This window comes from Labrus bergylta, chromosome 10 (assembly GCF_963930695.1).
Source record: "Labrus bergylta chromosome 10, fLabBer1.1, whole genome shotgun sequence".
NCBI classification, from domain to species: domain Eukaryota; kingdom Metazoa; phylum Chordata; class Actinopteri; order Labriformes; family Labridae; genus Labrus; species Labrus bergylta.
This window is the reverse complement of record NC_089204.1, coordinates 16,327,473-16,350,019: the sequence shown is the minus strand read 5'-3', so window position 1 is coordinate 16,350,019 and position 22,547 is coordinate 16,327,473. Positions and strand designations below refer to the sequence as shown.

At 39.0% G+C, this 22,547-nt stretch overlaps 1 protein-coding gene across 9 annotated transcripts in view; it reads right to left on the bottom strand.

Annotated features, from left to right (window-relative positions):
• Positions 1-22,547, bottom strand: part of kcnq5a (potassium voltage-gated channel, KQT-like subfamily, member 5a) — an 86,150-nt gene that overhangs the window by 7,379 nt on the left and 56,224 nt on the right. For 3 of the 9 annotated variants that reach the window (XM_065959442.1, XM_065959445.1, XM_065959447.1), the window contains exons 2-12: positions 18,929-19,019; positions 18,347-18,473; positions 17,580-17,755; positions 16,614-16,739; positions 15,151-15,261; positions 14,920-15,015; positions 11,858-11,952; positions 11,042-11,068; positions 8,626-8,679; positions 6,174-6,415; positions 3,708-3,816 (exon numbers count right to left, since the gene is read on the bottom strand). In XM_065959442.1, the coding sequence (XP_065815514.1) occupies positions 3,708-3,816; positions 6,174-6,415; positions 8,626-8,679; positions 11,042-11,068; positions 11,858-11,952; positions 14,920-15,015; positions 15,151-15,261; positions 16,614-16,739; positions 17,580-17,755; positions 18,347-18,473; positions 18,929-19,019 (1,254 nt within the window). Of the gene's footprint in view, positions 1-3,707; positions 3,817-6,173; positions 6,416-8,625; positions 8,680-11,041; positions 11,069-11,857; positions 11,953-12,215; positions 12,305-14,919; positions 15,016-15,150; positions 15,262-16,613; positions 16,740-17,579; positions 17,756-18,346; positions 18,474-18,928; positions 19,020-22,547 lie in introns of all 9 variants that reach the window. The other 6 variants (XM_020639039.3, XM_065959446.1, XM_020639041.3 and 3 more) reach the window with 3 other exon arrangements.

Genomic DNA, 22,547 nt, shown 5'->3' with positions numbered 1-22,547 from the left:
GTAAGGGGAGCTATGTATTAGGTGCATTTAGATTCCCTGGTGGCTTCTGCTTTTCTCCAGTTGCCTGTTTTTCTCACTGTCTAAATGGAAACAATGGGAACAGATGACCCTCTGTAATAACAGTCCTGGCAGGGGAAGGGGGTGTACAACCCTCAACCCGACACCCTGGGAAAGCCCTGGGCTCTGGCTGCCCATGGAGAAATGCCTGCTGGGTGGGTGGGCAGGCCGGTCAGGGTTGATTGGTAGTTATAATCTGTTTTTGTGTTTGAGAGTAGAGAAAGACAGACAGGCTGGAGAAAAAGGGAGATTGACACAGTGACTTCACAAAGAAGTCTCAAACCTCGTCAACTTTGATCCTTCTCAGTGCAAATACGTAATTATGACACAATAGCAGAGCAGATGAAGTAAATACCCACTGTATTTCATTATAACTACAACTGCAACTTGTACATCTCTGATTTATTTTGTATGAATTGGCTCTCTGGTAATATCAGTACAATATGTTTATATTCGATTGATAGAAGATACGATACCATATATTGTACTATATGATACATTATGATAAAGTGCAATACAATTTGATACAGTTTGCTCAAACAAGATATGAAACAATTCAATCAGATACTGTTAACAGAGTTGTCAATCAGAACATTTCACATTACACATATTCAGTATCATGTTCAACAATGAGTCATACAAACCTTATAGCTAGTGCACATACCCTGCAGCTTCATGAATCACTATTTTACATTTTCATTGAGGAAGGCTTAATTGAGTTTTGTTTTCATTCTCTCCATCACTGCGTTCACACCCGACTCACGAGTCACTGTCAGAGCTGTTTTAGAGAACAGGAAGCTTTACTGAAAGACAATATGACTGAATAAAGCACAAGGGCTTATAAGTATTTTCATCATTGATTGATCTATTGATCATTTTGTCGATTAGTTGACTGGTCTCGAAAATGCAACACGATATGGGAAATGATCAAGGTTTCTAAAGCGCAGATTTACATCTTCATATATGTTGTTTTTTGACAACCCAAAGGAATTCAGTTCACTTTCATAGAGGAGGGAAAAACACACAAAAACATCCATATCTTAGAAGCTGAAATCAGAGAATTTGCACTTTTTGATTTAAAAAAAAAAGGCTCAAAACAATACTTGTTCATCAAAGTAGCTGGATTAGGGATGTTGGTGGGAAATTAACTTGATAGCCGACAGCTAAATGGTTAAACTGGCTATCATTGCTGCATCCGCGGTAAATATCAGTAAAGGTAAATGCTGCATATGACATTCTTGAGGATTATTGGACATAATTAATAGGTCATTAAAGTCCCAATATGTTTATGTGAAAATGTATTGTTTTTGCAAATTTTGGCAGCTATAGGACTTCTTATTAAAGACGCTATGGTCTATATGTAAAGCATCTATATGTTATATATCTCTAAGTGTCCATTTATCTCTAATGCACTGTAGTATACAGGGTAGAATAAAGAAGGGAGTTATGTGGTCAAATCTAGAATGATAAACTCAGCACAGCATTGCTTAAATTCAAGTAGCTCAATCATCTTTGAACCGGAAGTCAATCTTTTCACCAACCACCAATTTAAGTGTAAATCCTGCTTCATTGAGTGGAGAAACTGGACATTTTTATAATGAAAAAATTATGAGGAGGGTGAGAAGAAGCAGTGGAGTGAGAGAATCAGTTGGCGCCAGTTAGATAAACATTCGCTCGCAGGGTGCCGGTGCCAGTGTAAGACGACACACATTAACACACATACAAGTTCTGCTTGAAACCCCCTGCAGCCAAACCCAGCAGAGGGTTATATTGATAAGGAGAAAAAAGCATGGAGGAGAAAAGAAAAGAAACAGATTTTAAAAATGCTGTGCTTCAGGGAACCAAACACCATGAGAACCTCTGCACTCATGTGTGAAATGTATGTTTCTCCCCTCCAGAATGACTTGTATAGTGGAGGGAAGCACTACAGGGGTCTGTGTTGCTGTGTTGTGTTACCGATTCATTTCAAGACGCTGTAAGGCTGCGAGGGAATATATAAGTAAACAGGGTTTTAAACTAAACACTAACAGGTATGAAATTCAAATTCATCACATTCTTAAATAGCCTCAATTCATTTAAACTGTACTTGGTTTTCTTGTGTAAATCAACAGTACACATAGTCCATTGACTCCTCAGACTTTAAAAATAGATCCCTCCATTAACTGGTGGTAATTTGATTTTTATTCAAGTCCTTCACACTGAATCATTCATGAACTTTCAGATCAATAGTTACAGATCATAAACAGCCTGTAAAGTAAAGCATAGGGCCAAACAATCAATAGAAAACATGAGCCGTGTTCGACCTGTTACAGAAACGTTGTCACATACAACCAACAAGCAGCCCATTGTAAAATGAGGAGGGGGTGCAGTGACATCACCAATTGACTGGAAACTCTGCATCAGTGAGCCGTCACTGGGGATTTAGAATCAATGGACTAACCTGATGAAAAAAAGGAAAGAACAAGGGAATAATTGATCTAAACAATGTGACTCCTCATTAAGATTGCCTTTACACCGTTCCATAAGTCATTAAATACATACAAACTCATAATACAGCCAATAAGATAAGCTTGAAAGCTTACATTGCACTACCGGCCAATCGGGAGAGGAGGTAGATAACATAAAGATGAATTTTTTTTGCACTCTGAAAACCACTGATGAGTGTTAATGATTTGGACCGACTGGATACCATAAAGTCAAGTTGTATCTGAATTTAGCATAACAAGACTTGACCTCTACTTTGTGCAAATGAGTACATACAACCACTTACAACCAGACTCAGGTCAAATAGTCAAATAAGGTAGTACTTATCGATTGAATCTAGATTTTGTTACATCATTTCTTGCCTCGACTGTAAGAAACCTATAGTCATGTTTTTGTCCTTTTCAATTGTAACACGAGGTAGTTTGTGACCAGGCCCACAATTTTCCTTTCCCTAGATCAGAGTTTCCCTCGGGTTTTTACCCAACGCTTGCTTGAAACTTACTGTTTCCACAAATAGTCAAAGTTAAAGGCACAGCTTAAAGTGTTCTCAAATGTGCTCATATATCTTGGAAGTTTTGATGAAACTCGTCTGTATAAATATAAGCACATCATATTAGCATACATATGGAGAGAAGGTATAACAGTTAGCCTTGCTATGTCCAAAGGTAACAAAACACACCAACCAAGACTTTCTAGTAAACAATCAATAATTCATATTATCATTATTAACAAGTTATATCCTTGTTGTTTATTCTCTTCAAATAAAAGTATAAAATAACAATAAATAGGGCTTAAGGGTTTCATTATGTCCCAGACCTTTTTCTTAGCCTGGTGCAGTAACTTCATTGATACTTGTCATGACGATGCTGAGGTTGCCAGGAAACCAGAAAATATTTCCAGGAAGTCATTGCGCTCGCGCAAGACATTGTCAGTATGCCCCAGTTTCTAGTCTTTATGCTGGCAGCACTTTCATATTTATCATAAAGACAGCAAATATTTTTTTTCCCAGAACATCAAACTCCTTTTTTTTTTTAAACACTGACACAATGAAGATAAGCCATAGCTGTGGAAAATCAGGTCTGGCTTGGTTGTGGCTGGCAGAATGCAGGCCCTCGCATGCACAAAATATACATTTTTCACAAACAAAAAGTGCAGCAGGAGCTCACCTGACAGCCCTGATGACAGACTTGAGCGGTGCAGACAGATCCTCTACTGTGACATCACAATGGCAGCCTCTCTCATCAAAGGAATCCTCTGTGGTCATGCCAGCATCCACTGAAAGAGACAGACCGCTGTTTCAATAATGAATGAGGACCCATGCTTAATAGTTTCTTGTCTCATAAAACTCTCTCCCGAAAGCGAGTTTTGATGGGAGTCGCCAAGAATGTTTCAAAGTGATACTATTTTGGCTTTTAGGAGGTGAAAATGTATGCTCGGCTTGGATTGGATCTTTAGAAATGGGCAGTAATTTGCCAGCTCAGCTGTGTGAAGTGAGAGAAGTGGGTATATATCCTTAATACTGCCAATAATAATGAGAGTGGGAGACATAGACAGACATTAAAGAGATGAAGAGAAGGAGGGAAGCAGAAGGGAAAAGATGAAAAGAGTGTGCACAATGATTTAGTGAGTAATCGAGGTGATCAAACATAGGATACTAAAAGGTGAAACAGAAATGTTACTAAAACTGTCCGCTATTGCTTTGTTTTTTTAATTATGTTTTTTTTTTTTACATATTTCCAAAGGGCAAATACAAGACAAAGTGTGCACTAAGGGCAAAAAAAAATGTCCTTCATTTTTATCTTAAAGCAAGCAACGAATCCTTTTCCCTGTGAATCCGCACAAGTCCTTATTTTTGGACACAGGTTCAATACAAGAGGATCTTATGGAAAAGAAGCGTAGACCAACAGGGACAAACAACTACAAAAGAGCAAAAAACAAAAGAAAAACCAAGGACACCAGCTAAAAGGTTGAGAGACACTTTACAATCTCAGTTATGTACAATAAGTAGCAATATACACTCATCGAGCCTATATGTTCTCAAGTGCGTGAGCAATCCAAGTTTGTCTTAACCAAAAGGGGTTGCAGGAATACATGATCTCTGTTACTGGACTTATAGTGCAATCCCTCAATATGGAGTACACTCCCAAGATCTGTAAGGCAGAATAGAGGGCTTGTCTTTGACGTCCACCGCAAAAAGGATAATGCAGCTATTTCACTTGTTAATGTAGCATATAGGTTTCTATTAAATGTGATGAAAAAATGCAGATCTGGTGTATCTGGAATTCTCAGAGAAGATATACAGAAAGTTTAGAGAGTTCAATAAAACATGTTGGTACAGGTTTGATCCCATAAAGAAACACTGCACACTTGTGATACTTGCAGTCCATTCTCCAAAATATATCATAATTAAGAGTAGTAATAAAAAATGCGAATAACAAGTGGCTTCAGTTTATCCTAGTACAATATAATAAGAAACTTTCTTTAAAACAGTCTCATCCAATCAACAATACAATGGAGTATAATGATCCAAAAATTAAATAAAAAAGAAAAGGAATTTCTTCTTTCAATTCAAGGTTTATTGTTACACCAGCTGTCAACTGCAATGGAATTGCAAGAGCAGGAATTCATGAGGCTAGATACAGTAACAGTTTCTAGAGTTGATAGAGGCCATACAACCTTTTATATTCATCAGCTAAAAGTGTCCCTGGAACTCTTTGGTTAGTTTGGATTTGAGATTTCTATCTCCTGTTTAGTCCTGTTAAGTGGTCTATAGTTGGAGGGGCTCCACTGGAAAATGTTTCCTTATATGTAACTTTGTACTTGTACTACCCCACACTAATCAGGATTACCAAGATTTACATGACAATGTGACAGTAGTTGTTGGGTTGTTTCCTAATGTTCCCAGATCAATGTCACTGAAAAATTAGATCAAACCACATGAACACAGTCATTCTGATACTTTCTCTGATAATGCATATTCAGCACTGGACATTAGAGTGACAGAGAAACAGTAAATATTTGAAACCAAGTTTCCTGTGCCTTCAATCCCTTCATAAACAAAGATTTTTGCAGCTTTCGTAGCAAAATTATTGTTGTTGTGGTTTGGTTGGTGGTCGTCTGGCTTTTGTTGCGTTTAGCAGTGTAATTGTCTTGTACACAGATTCTGGGATCGTAAGATCTGAGTGTAAATGTTATCTTAATAACTCGTCCTCAAAATTGACAGACAAATATGTTTTATTCTGTTTGAAAATCCACAGCAACTGACACATATATACCCTGTATCATCTTTTTCCAGTTCTATTCTTAATCAGTTGAACCTTCAAACTAAAAATTCTGTTTATAAGGAAAAGTTGTTTACCCTTTTTTTCACACATTTCTTTATGAACCATATCAAAAACAATTCCTCCAAACTCAGTCTGATATATTTACATATCAAAACTTTGGAAACTTGGGCTCTTCATTTGAATAGAAACTGGCTTATGTGGATTGGAGGAGCTTTAAAATATTGGCACACTTGGGGTTCAATGAGGTTTAAGAGATTAAATAAGGTTGTTTTTCAAATAATGTTTAAATTGTTATACGTGCATAAAAGGGCAAATGTTAGATTTTGTTTTTTTAGTCCTATGACTCACCATCTGGAACAGCAGTGCGAGACTGGCTCTTCAGCCTAAGCGATGGCCTAAATCGGGTCCGATCATTGAAGCTCCAGCTCTTCTGCACTTTGGCCGGGCTGCCACCCATCAGTTCGGCACTGCCCCCCACCTCGTTGCCGGGGGAACAGCGTTGGCGGTCATTGATGGAAGTCTGTCTGCTCTTCATGCTCTGACCACGAGGACTAGCCATCCGTACTCGCTCCTTAAAACTTAACTTCTGACTGGAGGGATGGGGAGGAAGAGGGGGGGAAAGTGAGTTGATAGAAAGACACAAAGATATAGAGGGGGGGGGGGGGGGGGGGAGATTCTGTCAACACCTATTTCCCCTCAGAGAGTGAGAAGAGTTCAGAGCGCAGACACAGGGCAGCGTTCCGTCTTTTCCTTCAGCCCAAACATAATCCATCCAGCTGACATGCCCAAAACATCAGAACACAGCCAGACTGCCTGCCAAGCCACCAAAACAAACCCACAGTGGTTGATCCTGATGCGCTTCAATCCTCATAATACAATCTGACAATATATTAATGTTTTTGTTCCTAAAAAAAACAGATATTTTTAAGGTGATGTTCAACAAGGCAACCAACGTGCATCATCATCTCATTCACTTTTACGACAACATTAAACAAATGAGACCATTATCGAAAGAGGACTCTGACAGCCTTAACATGGTGTTCTATTGTTGGATCACGTTTTGGGAAACAAAAGACATTTAGTTAATTTATCTAATTAAAAACTAAAGCTAAAGAGTTCATCAGAAAATAAGATTTGTTTTTATCTCAAGTGTTTAGTTGGGAAACATAATTGTATTCAACTTATATGGTAGCCATTTTCATTTGACATCAAACTCAGATGGGAAAGTTCAAATTGTGGAAAGACATTAGGCCGTATTTGAAGGTAAAACATCACATCATCACAGCTAACATCAGACAACAGCAAATGTCAGCATTCAACCACAACCTAGCTAACATTCCTGCTAGCTTAAATGAGCTGTTAGCTAGAAAAATTTTGCGCCTTTCCTGTTTTATGCTCACATATAACACAAACAGGACTTGATTTTAACATAGCTGGTTCTTAGCTAACTTTAATATTTGCTAAGACCTGGCTGAGTGCTAAAATAAGCTATTTAAAGTAGCTTATGGTATATCAAATAGGCTATGTTGTTTAACCTCAATTAAAGCCCAATGTCATTCTGGGTTTTTAATCTTCATTTTTTCATGAAAGATAATTCTGATAGCGCTGAAATGATAAGGATTTCTTATTCACTTAGTAACTTAAAACCTGAAACACAGCACATCATTTAACAAAGTTTTTGAGCTTCCCACCCTGAGCATATAGAGTGAGGAAAATGGCCGCCATGTGAGTAATCCGTTGATATTAATGCTTAAAATCCAACGTATAGTAACCTACCTATGCAATAATTTAAAAAAAATATTTTTTATCAATCATTATTTTCCTTCAACAGTGCGCTTATGGAAGTTTGAACAACATCAGCCCATTCAAATTCATTCAACAGTCATTGACATTGATGTTCAGATCTCCTAAGGGGTTGGTAGACTGAGGCTGCAGAAAGTTCTAAGTCAATGACACTTACTGCATGATGTTGCACAGGCAAATAGACCAGCATGCAGTGCAGTGGACAAATGGGAGAGCAATGCAGGGTTCAAATGGTTTCCATGCTATACTGTCCAGAGGTTCTCTCCTTCATTATCTTATATCTATAATCAGTTTTTTGTTTGTTTGCAGTTCCAAAGCGTAAGAGACATGTTGACCTGTACAATATTTTCCTTACTTTCCCAGATTTGTGCAGGAACACTTCACAGTATGTAATACATACTCACAATCTCACAGTTGTTAAAACTATTGTAAAAACGTGTTAACCCCCCCCCCCCCCCGCCCTCATACTCATGTACCCTTTTATCTTCCTGCTTATACTTAAAAAACATGAAGTTCTGTCTAAAATCCAGGACACAACACAGAGCTTAATTGATCTTAAAAAATACAGATACATGAACTCTGATGGCTAAAATGCAGCATGCAGTAAAACAAGGAACAGTTAATCCTTGATCCTGTCTGCTGTGATATGCTGTGATAATTTATGGTATATTGGGTCCAGCTCCATGAATTCTGTATGTTCCTTTTTGGATAATTGTCAGGGGAACATTTTCATTTGCACAACTTAAAGGAATTAAAGTATTTAAAGGATCGCAATTTCAAAAATCAGAGTAACTTCCGTATGTTACTTATGTAACATAACGTTTGGCTTGCATTTGACAGGCAACAGGCAAAACAATCTGTTTTGATATTAAAGAGGGAAGAGGATACGAAGAAAGTGGTTCTCTTTGCTCTCCTCCATGCTGTTAGTCAGTCATTCGCACAGGTTTTTTGGGGCTAAAGGCAGGTCAGGGCAGAGAGGATGCAATACAGCAGGTACCTCCTATATTTCCGAGTATACCTTCTGAAGAACCTCCCATTTCTTAGACCCTTACTAGGGCAAAGGAGGGAGAGACGGATGGAGGAGGGAATGAAGACACAAAGAAGGAATGAGATTAAAGAGGAAGGAGAAGAGAAATTTCTCTGCTGTCAATATTGACGTAGAGCAAACACACAGAGTGGACAGTGGACATATACCAGAGGAGGTGAATGAGTGAAGAGGGCTGGATGGAAGGTAAACACACCTGAACTCAGTTTTCACAACATATTTGATCAAAATCTCACCAGATGCTTCAACCATAAACTTCATTTTTCTGCTTACATTCTTTTGCATATGGTTTGGTTGTTGAAATCACATACTAAAGCTTCAAATAAAACCAACAAAGCACCAAAAATAATATCATCCTTTCTTGTGTGTCTCTTTAACATTGTGGCAACAGTGATCTATTGAAAAACAGAAAAAGCATGCTGTTTGCACATTTCATGTGATCTACAGTATTGTTGAAATTAGATTTGGGGTGTTCCTTTAAATAGACTATTGATTTTCCAATAAGGAAGAATTGAAGGTTCGAACACACAATTAATGATTATAGCAAATATTCAGGTTAAAAGTTGTTAGAATAAACTTATTTTAGTGATGTCTTTTCCCTTTTTTTCCCATATCAATTGAATTTGGCTTAACCAGGATATACAAAAACACTCATAGAAACACAGGCAAAAACCTGCCTACACATATAAAATCCAATTAAAGCTCCTATTATCCTTTATTTCATGTTGCCTCTTACTGCCAACATCCAGCACACTTACACTCAGCATGTTGTCCGCTGGAGCACTTTTGTGGTGCGCCTAATGTTTTACAACTGCTGGTGTTTACAAGTCTGCTTAAATGAAAACCACCAGCTGTTTACCATTGCACCTACCGCCGCCACGCAGCCGACAGTCTGTGAAACCACTAAAAACACACGGAGCAGTGTCATTAAAGTGTACATAATTATGATTTCACAAGTGTAAATTGGACTTTTACAACAATTGTTTCTAAGAAAGGAAAGCGCAATGAAACACAAGCCTTTAAAAAGAGAAAAAGAATTCTTCGGGGATGTGTGTTGTTGTGGATGCAACATAGCCTGATAAAATGCTGTTCATTTAAGGATGAGAGGCACTTTTGTTAGTGTGCCTGACTCAGTGTATAAACTTTTCCTTGTTGTTGTGTGTGTGTCTGTGTCTAAGAAGCTGCTGCCTCAATATATGGCCCCTGAATGTTTCCAAAGACGTTCCGAACTGTAAAAACTATACTAGCATAATTAAACTCACAAATCTCTCTCTGTCTTCTTCCCCCTATCTTTCCTCCCCTTCCCTCCCCCGCTCAGTCCTCCCCCCTTTTCAACTTTGCTCTGTCTCCCCTAGACTTGTGTTTGATGAGTTATATAAATACCATCCCAATGGAAAAAGTGCGTCATGGTACAGACATGGTACAGACTCCTGTCTTTGAAGGCGTGTATGCACACACACCCCCACACACACACTAAACAAAGAAAAAGAAGCCCATCAGCCTTCCCAGCATCAGCGTCAAGTGCAGAGAAAGTAGTTAAAGGAGAGGTCAGAAAAGGCAGTTGGAATAAAGAAAAAGTTGCAAAAGTGAGGCAGAAATATAAAATAAGAAAAGAAGAGGAAAACATGTTTGCCTTCAGACGAAGTCATTTGAAGGTAACTGTTTTATTTCTTATTTCCTTTCCATGGCAACAAAACAAAAATGACTACCTTGAGACACCTTGAGTCTGAATATATTAGATAAACATGTTTACCAGTAGAGTGACTGGAACAAGCAGTAGCTGACATCTCTCATTTCCTTTCATTAGGATAAATCAACCTTGTTATTGCACATGCTAATTATCCCTTTACTTTGAATGTCAAAGCACTGCAGTAAACCTTCTCTCAGCGTCAATATTTCAAACATTCTCTTTTTCTTTCACCTTCACTTATTATTTTTTAGAAGACATGAAGCAAAGGGCCGAGGCCGTATTTGGATCCGAGGCCCCTTTCTCCCATACTTTTGATCAATAAAAGTCTAAACAATGCCACAACTTCTGGAAATTTCTCAATCAAATACCTCCAACGATTAACCTTAAAATGTATTCTAAAAGGTTCAGTCATTCTCTGGTTAAGTCAATCAATTAATCCCAATTTACCATCTGACCCAGTCTTCAACCCTTTGATATCAATTTGCATATCAATTGATTCAGAAATGTCAACAACTACATAAATAAATGAACAAACACAAAAATAAAAAAAATACATGTGTTATTAAACTTTTCAATCTATGTTTAAAGTACACAAGAGCAGATGGCAAAAGATTCACATTTTTTTTTATCATCAGGGCAGGGTACATTGTGTGTTTGTGTTTTTAGTGTCGTACAAACCTGTAAGTAGTCTCTCCCTGTTCTTTCCTTCAAGTGTTAGTGGGATAAAGATGAGACAAAGGGAGAGAAATCAGTATGCTGGCAGATGATTTCTTCCAGCAGAGAAATAGCATTTTATAGATGATTCCTCTAATGGGTATGGACGGCATCAGAGGGAAACTACAAAAAAAAAAAGAATTCATCGTTTTTCAAGCACATGCAAGCCATGGTCATGCAATGTAAAGGTTTAGCATGAAGCAGAATGAAAGGAATGGAGATCAGTAAGGTAAAGATCTAACGGTGATATGTGCATTGATATGTGTGTGTGTGTGTGTGTGTGTGTGTGTGTGTGTGTGTGTGTGTGTGTGAAGTGTATTAAAGTACGAGTGGTGGTACCCACATGTGGATTTTCTAGAGCAACATGTATAGCATTGTCAAGATAATAATGTGCTATGTCATTTTACTTTGAGACTTTAAGTCAGTGTATATGTTATTAATAAAAAGAAACTAACCAGCATGTGTGCAATTTCAAAAATGTTATTACATTTAGAAATCACCTTCAAAAAATCGATCATGATACCTGAGTTACTCCCTATGTACCTTTAGCCAGTCATTTAGCTTGTCCATGTCTGTAAAGGTGTTAAAGGTCATGCAAGCCAGGCAAACCATCCCTGAAAGAAAGGGTTAATCCACGTTTTTAGCTAGCTGTTACAATGGTGCATTAGCAATGAGGGATTCAACAGGGAAAGGAAGTGTTACAGTTAGACGGATGAAGACAAGCAGGAATGAGGAGACGCAGCAGCCGCCATGTTTCCAAGTCAGTAAGTTGTTACCTACTTTGCGGGGCTGCAGGTATGCAACGCCTTCAAATGAGGCTTCCAGGTAGCAATGGAAACCGAGTTCTCATCAGCAGTATAACTACGCCAGACACACTACGTGCAGAGTTGACAGGGATAAATAAAATAATGGTAAATGAAACAATTAAAGAGGTATAGTGTGGGAGGAAAAAGAAAGGGGGTGAGGGAGGAACGTACAGGTTAAGAGTAGGAAGTGAGAGAAGGAAAGTGAGAAGGGGAAAAAAGAAACCGCTGATTAGTTTTTTTGGGGGGGGGGTAACGTGGATGCATTGTGGTCTGAGGGAGGTGGGGATGAAGGTGGAGGTGGTGGTGGAGGTGAAGGTGGTGGGTATACATGCCTGAGGGGGGAGAGGGCACTTTGGTAGTGGTGCCAGGTGGCTCTGAGGTACGGACGAGCACCTTCAGTGGAGTACAGACGCCAAGCTGCCTGGGGTGGGGGGGGGAGGGAGCAGAGATGGACAGGACACACACATCCACATTTAAACACACACACGCACACACACACACGCACACACACACACATATAGGACACAGAAGGGCAATGACACAAATATGATAAGGAAAAAGGTAATGAAGTATATGTAAACATGACACATTCACAGGGCATGTCATGTAACCAGCAGGTGGCCATATTGGAGGTTCTGAACAAGGCTAACAATCAGCTTTGTTTATGTGACATAACAGATTGGGAAGGGGCTGTGAATTGGTCATGAGAGACCACCTTTAGAAATCTGACATTGTATCCACAGTCAGCATTATTATTATTATTTTTTTTTTTTCTTCACTATGACAATAATCTCTTCAAAAATTAGCATTAACAATTAGCAGTGCCTTTAGCAGACCAACATTAGCTGTGGAGGTTTCAAGTCAAAAAAGAGAGGTAGTTTGGGAAGGTTTTGATAAAGATGGAATCCTGCAGATAATATGGTCAGATGAGGAAAAAGCCTACAATGCAGTGACTAACATCTGATTTGGATTTTATGTTTAAAGGCCTCCTTCCATTATTGGACTAGAATGCAATAGGAAGCAACTTTGTGTTGTACCAGTTGTTCCAAAAGAAACAGCTAATGGCACAATAATCATTTTTGCAGTATTTTACTTCATTTTTCCTTTATTATATTTTGGATACTAAAACAGAATTCACTTGGAGCTGACTGAACCTCCTCTATGGCGCCAGGTGCTGTTACAAGATTTGTGACACCACTGGAAAGCCTCCACATAAACACTTTCTACACAGAAAGGATGGAAAATTAACACCGGCCATCAGCCAAATGCTGGTCAAAGTTGGCTGTAGGTAGCTATGCTGCTCTTGGGACCACTTTATAGTCATTTGGAAATTCAATCTAGTCCTAAAAATACAGTTGGTAGGAGAGAAAGTTATTGCAGCAGGTGAAATTAAGCATTGACCAGCTGCTGAGGCTTGAAGACAGCGGTAATTTCCTGCCCTGCATGCTGACAGAGACACAAAACACACACATACAACACACGCACACGCACGCACACACAAGCAGTGGTTGAAAGCAGGGGAGTGCTGTGTGAGATGGGGGAGTGAAGTGAACAGACAGTAATGACATCCATATATTTAACACAGCAAATCTGCTTCCAAGTTTCCTTTCACCTGTTGAGGAAAATGTTTTGGGTTTGGCAGACAACAGACAGAGACCAGGTGTTTCTCACAAAGCCAATAAAGGAAAACAAGATCAACACATGTGGAATTAACAGCCCCATGTCTGGGTTATTCAGGATCAATTGGTTGATAATGGGTTTTTGTCAGGTATCTAGCGTCATCCGCTAAAACTAATATGTATAAAAAAAAAATCATGTTTAGATGAAATTTATTATAAGTAGATCAATATGTAGCAGACAAACAACACAGAAAACAGATATTAATACAGGAGACAAGCGGGACAAGAGGACTCCAATGGCAACATATAAAAGTATGTTTTGAGGCGGGACTTAAAAGTGGGGGCAGACCTGATGGAGAGGGGGGTGGATGTTGTTCCACTTAAGGGCCTTGACAACTAAAGCACAGTCTCCTTTAAGTTTAAGACTTGAGGGACGGACTTCCAGAAGGCACATGTCAGATGATCTTAGCATTATGAGCCAGTTGCATGTAAGTAAATTAGCAGTGTATTATCATAGTGAGCACAAGGCTCAGATTTTAGAGATCCTGACTATCCTTAAGTACCAAAAATAGCACCATAGCAGCTGTTTTGTTTTGTGGTTGATTTTCAAGATGTTTGTAAAGATAGAGAAAAGTAGACAACAGAACGGCATACACACAAAATAAAACCAGACACTCTTATGAGAAACAAATAGGTGCATGAATGCAATAATTTAGGAAACACACACGCACACAACCAATTGCCACCTGTGGGTATACACACAAACAAAAACTCTCCGGCAGATATGTATGGGTCATTAGAAAGTAATGCAGCTGGCCTTGTCTATTACAATGAGTGACGGTTTGGAGGAGTGTCTGCCCAGGGGACGGTCACCATAGAAACGGTTCACAAATCCCCAGCAGTATGTCTGTGTGTGTGTGTGTGTCGCTGTTAAAGCGAAGAGACGACAGCCGGCCTCATACACACACAGTAAGTCATCATCAGCAACACACCCTGACAGCCCAGAGAAGGGCAAAACACACACACACTCATATTAAATACTTAATGAAACACCTTCACTTGCATAGGAGGGGAGATGATTAAATCAGGCATACACACCAAAATATGTTACAAACACATTGATCAAAGGGTAAGGAGCACACACACACACACGCTAGCGCACACACACGCACACACACGCACACACACGCACACACACACACACACGCTTTTATTCAGACTGAAACAGACAGTGACAGTCTTATATGCGGTCGAAACAAGCAAAAGGAAAGGATGTTTTATGCATTCACACTGGTCATCTGTTGTTGCTGCTGCTGTAAAAATAAATAGAAGAGAAGTGTGTGTGTTTGTGTGAGGTGTGTGTGTGTGTGTGTGTGTGTGTGTGTGTGTGTGTGTGTGTGTGTGTGTGTGTGTGTACCTGGATGAGGCTGGCAGCTGGATTCCTCCTCTTTTCAAAGTGCTTCTGTCGATGCTGCTCCTGCACCTTCAGGGCAAAACCTGACCCAAGGATGCCCTACAGGCAGAAAAACAAACTCTTGAGGTTTTAACTTGCTGCATCACAACACCGTTGCTTTTCCTGTTAGCTTTGGCTGAATGGAGCTGTGATTAAATTATTTTGTAAAATAATGCGTGTCCGTGTGTGACTCACAGCTGGTAGTGCGAAGAAGGAGATCCCCAGCAGAGCAAAACCAGCCGATAATAATCTCCCAGTCCACGTCTGTGGAGTTTTATCCCCATAGCCAATGGTGGTGAGAGTTATCTGTGGGGTCAGAGGTCAAATCTGCCAATCAGGATAGTGTAGGAAATTATGGTTTGTATGTACCAACGTCGATCATTTTATTCTGCATGATCACTGACAGCTATAGAATCTCATAACTATACATTTTACATCATGTTTTTACAAAACTAGGGTTCAGAACCCTCATAGAAGGTGGACAATATGAATGCACCGCTACTCTGTATAGGCACTAGTAGACGCGGACAGGAGTATTTGGGTCAAATTACACTTCTAGTCACTACATAGTGATGCAGTCAAATAAAAAAAAAGGGGTTTTCTTTCAAGTATGTTCCACAAGCTGGTTAATAATCTTATATTATGACATTGTGAAAAACCTGTTTCACGCATGCACTACTGAAAATTTCTAGGGTGGGGAGGGAGGATTGGGGTATTCACAGTGTCAACAAAAGAGTGGAAAAGAACATACTAGCAAGCAGAAAAGGGTGTGAAGCATGTAGCCCACTCCCAAACTTTAAGGACATTGTTAGGAGTGCAGTGCATGAATTTAAGGGGCTAAATTACAGTAGCTGTCCAACAAACTGACCCTTAAGAGCAGAAGAAATAAGTCATAGTTAGCCTCTTAGTTAGTAACATAGCATAGCATAACATTGTTAGTAGTTATTTACATAAAATATATATTAAGACTTGAAATGCTTTAAGTGTTTTATATTACTTTACAGATTTTACAGATTTTACGCAAGCAAAACTGGGTAACTAGCTTAGTGACCTTAATAAATTCATGACCACAATGCATTAGTAGGCTGTAGGGCTGGTGATATTTCGGTTTGTGTTCAACACCTGCAGTTTTTGTGTTGACTCATACATCTTTAAAGTTTACGTAACGTAACTGAACCTTTGCACTCAAATTATTTAACAGCTTTTAGTGAAGAGCAGAAAGACAGATTCTTCCATGTGGGAACAGAGAGCGTCTGAGTGTCCTTTCCAAGAAAGCCAAAACAGGTCGGTCTCACCTGGCAGCAGGAGAAAATGAATCTATTGATCTGACCATTTCTTGAGGCCGTGTTGTCTGTTCTCCACACTCTCCTGGTGTAATGGGTTTTAGATGGAGGAGGAAACAGTGCAGTACAGCCAGCCAAGTGTGACTTTTAAGGCCAGTGCTGTTGGTTTTCGTATTGCTCTTGTCATTAAGGTCACCCAGCCCGGCAAATGGATATATATCACTGCTGTTCAATAAAACCAGGATGACTTAAAAGTTTTCTGACTTTCTGTGATTTTGCCAAGAATTATGGGAAGCAAAAGGGCTATATTAAATAGGGCACTTCTATATCCTTCTCCTTATGACTTACACACTGTGTTATGGCATGTGTGCTTACCGTGCCCCACCACAGAGCGTCAGCATAGGTGGCAAACTCCTTGTTGAATTCTTTCTCCACCAGATAGACCAGAAAGGAGGAGAAGATTAGCACCAGGAACCCGATGTACCAGGCCGTCACCAGCTCCTACAAGACACACGGGCACAATCAGGATTAGAGTTGAAACAGATGATAGCTGCAGGTGAAGCATCTCCATGCAAAATACATTATCTATATAAACAGGTACAACATCAACATGATAGGAGTTATATTAGGATAGAACAGACATTTTGAGTAATATAAGATAAGATCTAATAAAACATCATTTTTCCCACATCATGGAAATGTTTCTGTGCTTCATTGTCAGCTGATTGGCGATCGAAGTGAAATAACACAATGCCACTGACATCGTTTCAGTTTATAGCCAAACCATTGAAGGTCGAAGGTTGTAATAATGAGAACTGATCCGATTGATTCAGACTGCATGGAAAATTATAGGAGGTAAACACCACACATCCCTGCAGACGGTTTTTTTAACTGGCTACTCTAAGCTAATAAGCTAATAAGATTGTCAGTGACTCCTCCTATGTTGTCAGTGACTCCTCCTATGTCCAGAGTACGCGCTGCTGCCCTCCGGTAAGAGTTTCAGAGTTCCCCGTTGTAGACTGAACAGGTTTAAAAATTCATTTATCCCTGTTTCTATAAAACTGTTAAATATTAGCAAATAAGACTGATTATACTGGTATTGTCTTTGCGTGTTTGCACTGGTATTTTAAGAAGAACCCGATGTATTTATGTATTTAGATACTTAATTAATGTTCATCTTGTTATGCAATGTTTATCGTTGTGTGTTCGATGTGAATGATGATGTTGATTGTTGTCTTTTTTATGGCTGCAGCATGGGTGAAGAGCCCAAGATAAATGTTTCACTTTGTGAGACAATAAAGTTAATCTTGAATCTTGAGACACAGTTCAAAATTGTCCTACCTTACTGTGTGCATAAACTACAGATCCCAGCAGCTTCCAGGTCCCTCCCCTGCGGTCCATACGCACCATACGCAGGATCTGAAGGAAACGAAGGCTACGCAGCGCAGACGTGGCGAAGATGTTACCCTGACTACCGGCTGAAACCACAGCAACCGAGGCGATGAGCACAATGATGTCTGGGGAGTAGAAGAGAGGAAATTAAAGGTCACAGGTTCCACAATAAAAAAGAAAAAAAAAAGAAAACAGGAGCTGGGTTTGACTCACCCACTTTCTTAACATATCCACGCACTCATCCATCACCTTTACAACAACTATTGATTCACTGCAAGCCGTTTGTTTCTGTTTCTATCTCTATTACTCTTCTTCCGTCACTCTGTCTACAATCTTTAACTACCACACTTGTTCATCTCTTATTTCCCAGCAGGCTGTCTGGAGAACTACTTTTCTCCAGAAGGATGTCTTTTGATACCAGATACTGTACATTAAGCAGAGACTGGAGGGACATTTTAAGATCAGTGCACTTCCAAAGAAATAAATACAACCTGATGATCATGTCTTTAAATGTTTGAAGATGCAGAACAGCACTTCACTCAGGTTAGAGTCTTTGGAAAGAATGTTTTCTATGATAGAGATCCCTTTAAAAATACAATATATATTTTGGCCAAGACAGCTGATTACAATGAGTAAAACTCTTACTGTAGTATGGTAATGTGTGCCGGTCTTTGTGAGACTTTTTTTCTGTACTTGTCTAACACACGGAGACATACCTATGACACAGAACGGCTTCCTGGCAAAGCGGAGGCGTCCCTGCCAGCCTCGGTAGCGGCAGCAGCAGCCAGCGCTCCATATCCTGATGATGTACTCCAGACCAAACACAACGATCATCACAAACTCCTGAAAGAGACACGTGCACACAAACACACACACACAAAGATACACCAAAGACAAAAACACATAAGCACACATGCTGAAACCTTCAAATCCAGTTTATTAGTGCTGTACAGTACACCTGCTCTGACTGATGGCTTTCTGCTTAATTACATCTGAGGCACAGGCGCTTCACTTAAATTACATTTTAACAGCGTGACTTTGATCGTGTGTCTCAAGGGACCGATTATTAAAGTTCATTAAGGTGCTGAGAATGCACAATCAGGGTTTGTAATGCAGGCATGAGCATCCCACAGACTCACACACACACACAACTACACACACACACACGCTCAATAATGTTAATTTAACCATGTGACATTCCTAATTCATCAGAGTAGAATGAGATGCACTCAGTCAGTAAGCTCTCCCTGGTGCTTGCTAATCAAATACATTAACTCGTGCATATGAATGTGTGTTACCAGGATGAGCAGGCAGTGAGAGGAGAACTCCTGGTGAGCTGGGATGGTGGAATACACAGAGAGAACCAGACATCCAAACACCAGGATGAACCTGTGGAGACAAAGCATGCAACACACAAATCAGTTTGCATCATACATAAAAATGTAATGACTAAATCACAACATGGTTTTTAACCATTTGCTCAGTTTATTTGAACCTAAGCCTCACACTGATGGGCTTATGTCTCCTCTGCCGTTCAGAGCAGTTGAAGGACCACAAGATTACCAGTTACAGTGAGGAGACAGCCGCCTCACCTTCGGTTTATAGTGAGGGGTAACAGATATAACACTAGCTTAAAAAGCAGTCGACACAATGCTGCAGACTGTGATCATGTGTGACTGTGTGTATGCTCCAGGTATTCATCAACAGCTTCACATTTTCAGTTGCAATCCTTTGTGGTGGTAATATGAGAGAGTCTTGCTGCATTGATTTGAACTGCTAATTACAGTCAGGTTTTAGCTGTACCATAATGTCTCAGCATACACTGACTGATTGTCTCGCTAACTCTTCGGAAGCAACCTCAACTTGTTGTCTTGAACTGACTGGTTCATTCTCTCTCTCCCCAACAGAAACAGACATTCACCTGAACTACAACTGTCTCTGATACAGTTTTAGATTTGGGTTTTCTGTTGAGTCGGCTATCGCTGCTGGTAGTTTAATGTGTGGAAACTCAACAATCAACTTAAAGTAAAAGTTTGCACAGCCAAAATAGGTGAAGCAAAAGAGATGAGGAGGCAAAACACGTTCACACATTTTCACCTTAAAGCCAAAATCACTCTTTTAACCTTTAATGATTTCTGTGAATGATATTTTCTCTACCTGTGAAAGCCAAGCTAAAGTGCTTTATGCCTTGTCATCTTTCAAAGTATAAAGTTCGAGTCGTATCAATGCAGGGGTTTTTTTCGATACCAATTATTAACAATTGAGTTAAATGGAACCTCTACAGACTCCACTGTATCAGTGAGGACATTTTAAATGTTTTATCTCAAGTCCTAAAAACATCAGACACAAACTGTCATTATTCGACACCCACTGATGTGAGACAATGTCATTTTTTTTTTGCAATTTATGCTTCTTTTCACTGCATATGTCAAAGCTCCAGTAGGATCAAAGTGATAGTCTGGAGCTGTGAGAACATTAATAGACTTAAATCTACATAAACATGAACTTTATCAGCTTTTATTTTGATGTTTCAACCAGAGCCTTCCTCATTGCCTCACTGTGCCAAAGTAGCTTTCATCTGCTGCCTGCGGGGAAACCACTCAGGCCTTTGTTAGTCATATGATAACTTGGTTAATGAGCAAGAAAAAATAAAATTCATGCTGCAGCTTCAAGGCAACATATGAACTGACTAGAAGCCTCTTGCATGCTGTTCCTCTGTGTTGTTTTGTCAAGAAGCCATCTGTCTTTCTAATACACACTGTCTCCTTATCCCTACAGATCTTTGAATGTGTTTGTGTCTATTCCAGGCTCTCTGTTTTGCCTCTTCTTTAATCTCTTATGCTCTTTGCTTTTCCACTCGACCTTCCGTCTTCCTCGGCTCCCTTCTCCATCTCACATCTCTCTGCCTCGGTTTGCCCTTCTCTCTCACTGAATGTCTGAACAAGCCATTTTTCTTTTCCCTCTCTCCTGTATATGTATATAGAGGGTATGTGCAGGTGGGAATGATGGCTCCTGACAACCAAACCACGTATAAATCTGATACTGGATATCTGTTAAAGAATCTTTACTGTGAAACACAGTTTGTGTGTTGGCTTCTTTTTCTACCACACACTTTACTGAGTAGTTACTGATATAAAATGTAACCTGAAATGTTAATAATTCACACATATCTAGTTATCGACTGCTGTATTAAGGTCCAGCTCAACTGTTCATGCAGTTATTCTTGATGTTTATTTTTAAAGAAAGGTCTGTTCAAGCTCTTCCACTCAAGTCAATATAACCCCACTGGTCTATATTTAATATTTTATCAAACCTCCAGATCTTTTAGCATGATCTATACTTAAGCATGAAAATGGAGAAGACTGTATATGCAGGTATAGAAAATCGAAACGCCATGAGTGCAACTGAATAAAACAAGACCGCCATGAGAGCGTCAAAGAGCCTTCATCAACTTAACAACAGTTTGCTTGAGTCACTGTAGAGTTGTGTGTCTCTCAGTCTGATCGCTGAGAATATCGACAGGTTTTTTTTTTTTGCCCTCCAGGTAAAAAGAACATTTCACCCTAACAAAAAAAGCTTTTAAACACTTTATTGGCAAAATGCAATAAAACACTCAATTGTCTGTTCTTCTTTTGTTCCGTTAAAGTCAGCAGTTAAAGCAACAAATGAAATTTTAGCGTCAATGCTGGTTAAGAAAACTTAATTGGCAACGGAAATTGCATGAGATATTAATTTGGGAGGAAAATTCATTTCCATGAACTTTTCACCCTTAAAATAAAAGTAGTATTACAAAAAGCTCACGGATGATTTTGCACAAATTAAATTATTTTGTATGAACAATTGTGAAATTCTTCATCAATTTATAATATCTACAAAAAGCTTTCAGCTCAAGGTCTGAGCTTTAAGAAAAAGATGTTCATGTTTCTGTTTCCTTTACGCCCTCTACTCACTCAGCAGAACTTTACGGCCTTGAGTGAATGAATAAAAAGATTTAAGAATCAAAAATAATTGAATACCTAAATATGAAAAGAAAATAAGGCCGCCCCGAGTGTTTGAGGAGATTGTGACATTCCTATAATCAAATGAAATGAATAAACAATTTTATAACTTTTTTTTTAAATTAAATTAAATTGAACAGTTAAGATTTGATTGAAGCGCTTTGAGCTCTCATTTCTTATCTTTGTAGGTCAAAGACATCTGTCTACAGGGGTGGAGGTTTTGATTCAACACTAGATTGGGGTCTGTCACCCAGGAAAAGTTCAGTGTCATTTAATCAACCTTTATTTATTCCCAAGAAATCATTGAGGGCAAGCCCTCATTTACACTGATGTCCAGAGTACAACTAAAACGAATAGATGACAAAAACAACGAAGGCATCAAACATAGATTATAAGATCAGAAGAATAAGACAGCAGAGCAGGCAACTACAGCTTAAACATTTACACTCCTAAGCACAGTGATTTGTAATCGTCATTATTTCCTGTATTCTGGTTGTTGTTTTTTTTATGCACTGATTTTGGGGAAATGCATTTATGTTTGTAAAATGTTTGTGAAAACACATTAGCGATTTCATTATTACAATAAAAAAGTTCCTCTGGTTAGATCTCAGATGCCATTATTTATGGATTAATTTATTGCAAGGTTTATGTAACCTAAAGACAAATCTTATGAGATGATTGGGATTTGCCAATTTACTAAACCATTAATTATTAACCACTATGGACTATTATACTCCTGCAAAGTGATGCATCTTACCTGCATGTTGGTGCTTTTTATACCAAACACTAACATGCTTATGTCTTGTTAGATGTGGTTATGATTTAATCATATTCAAATGTAAAACAACAACCTTGAAACTCAAGTGTCTTTGATGGGATTGATTGGGGATAAAATTACATTTTATTTCTTGGACAAAAT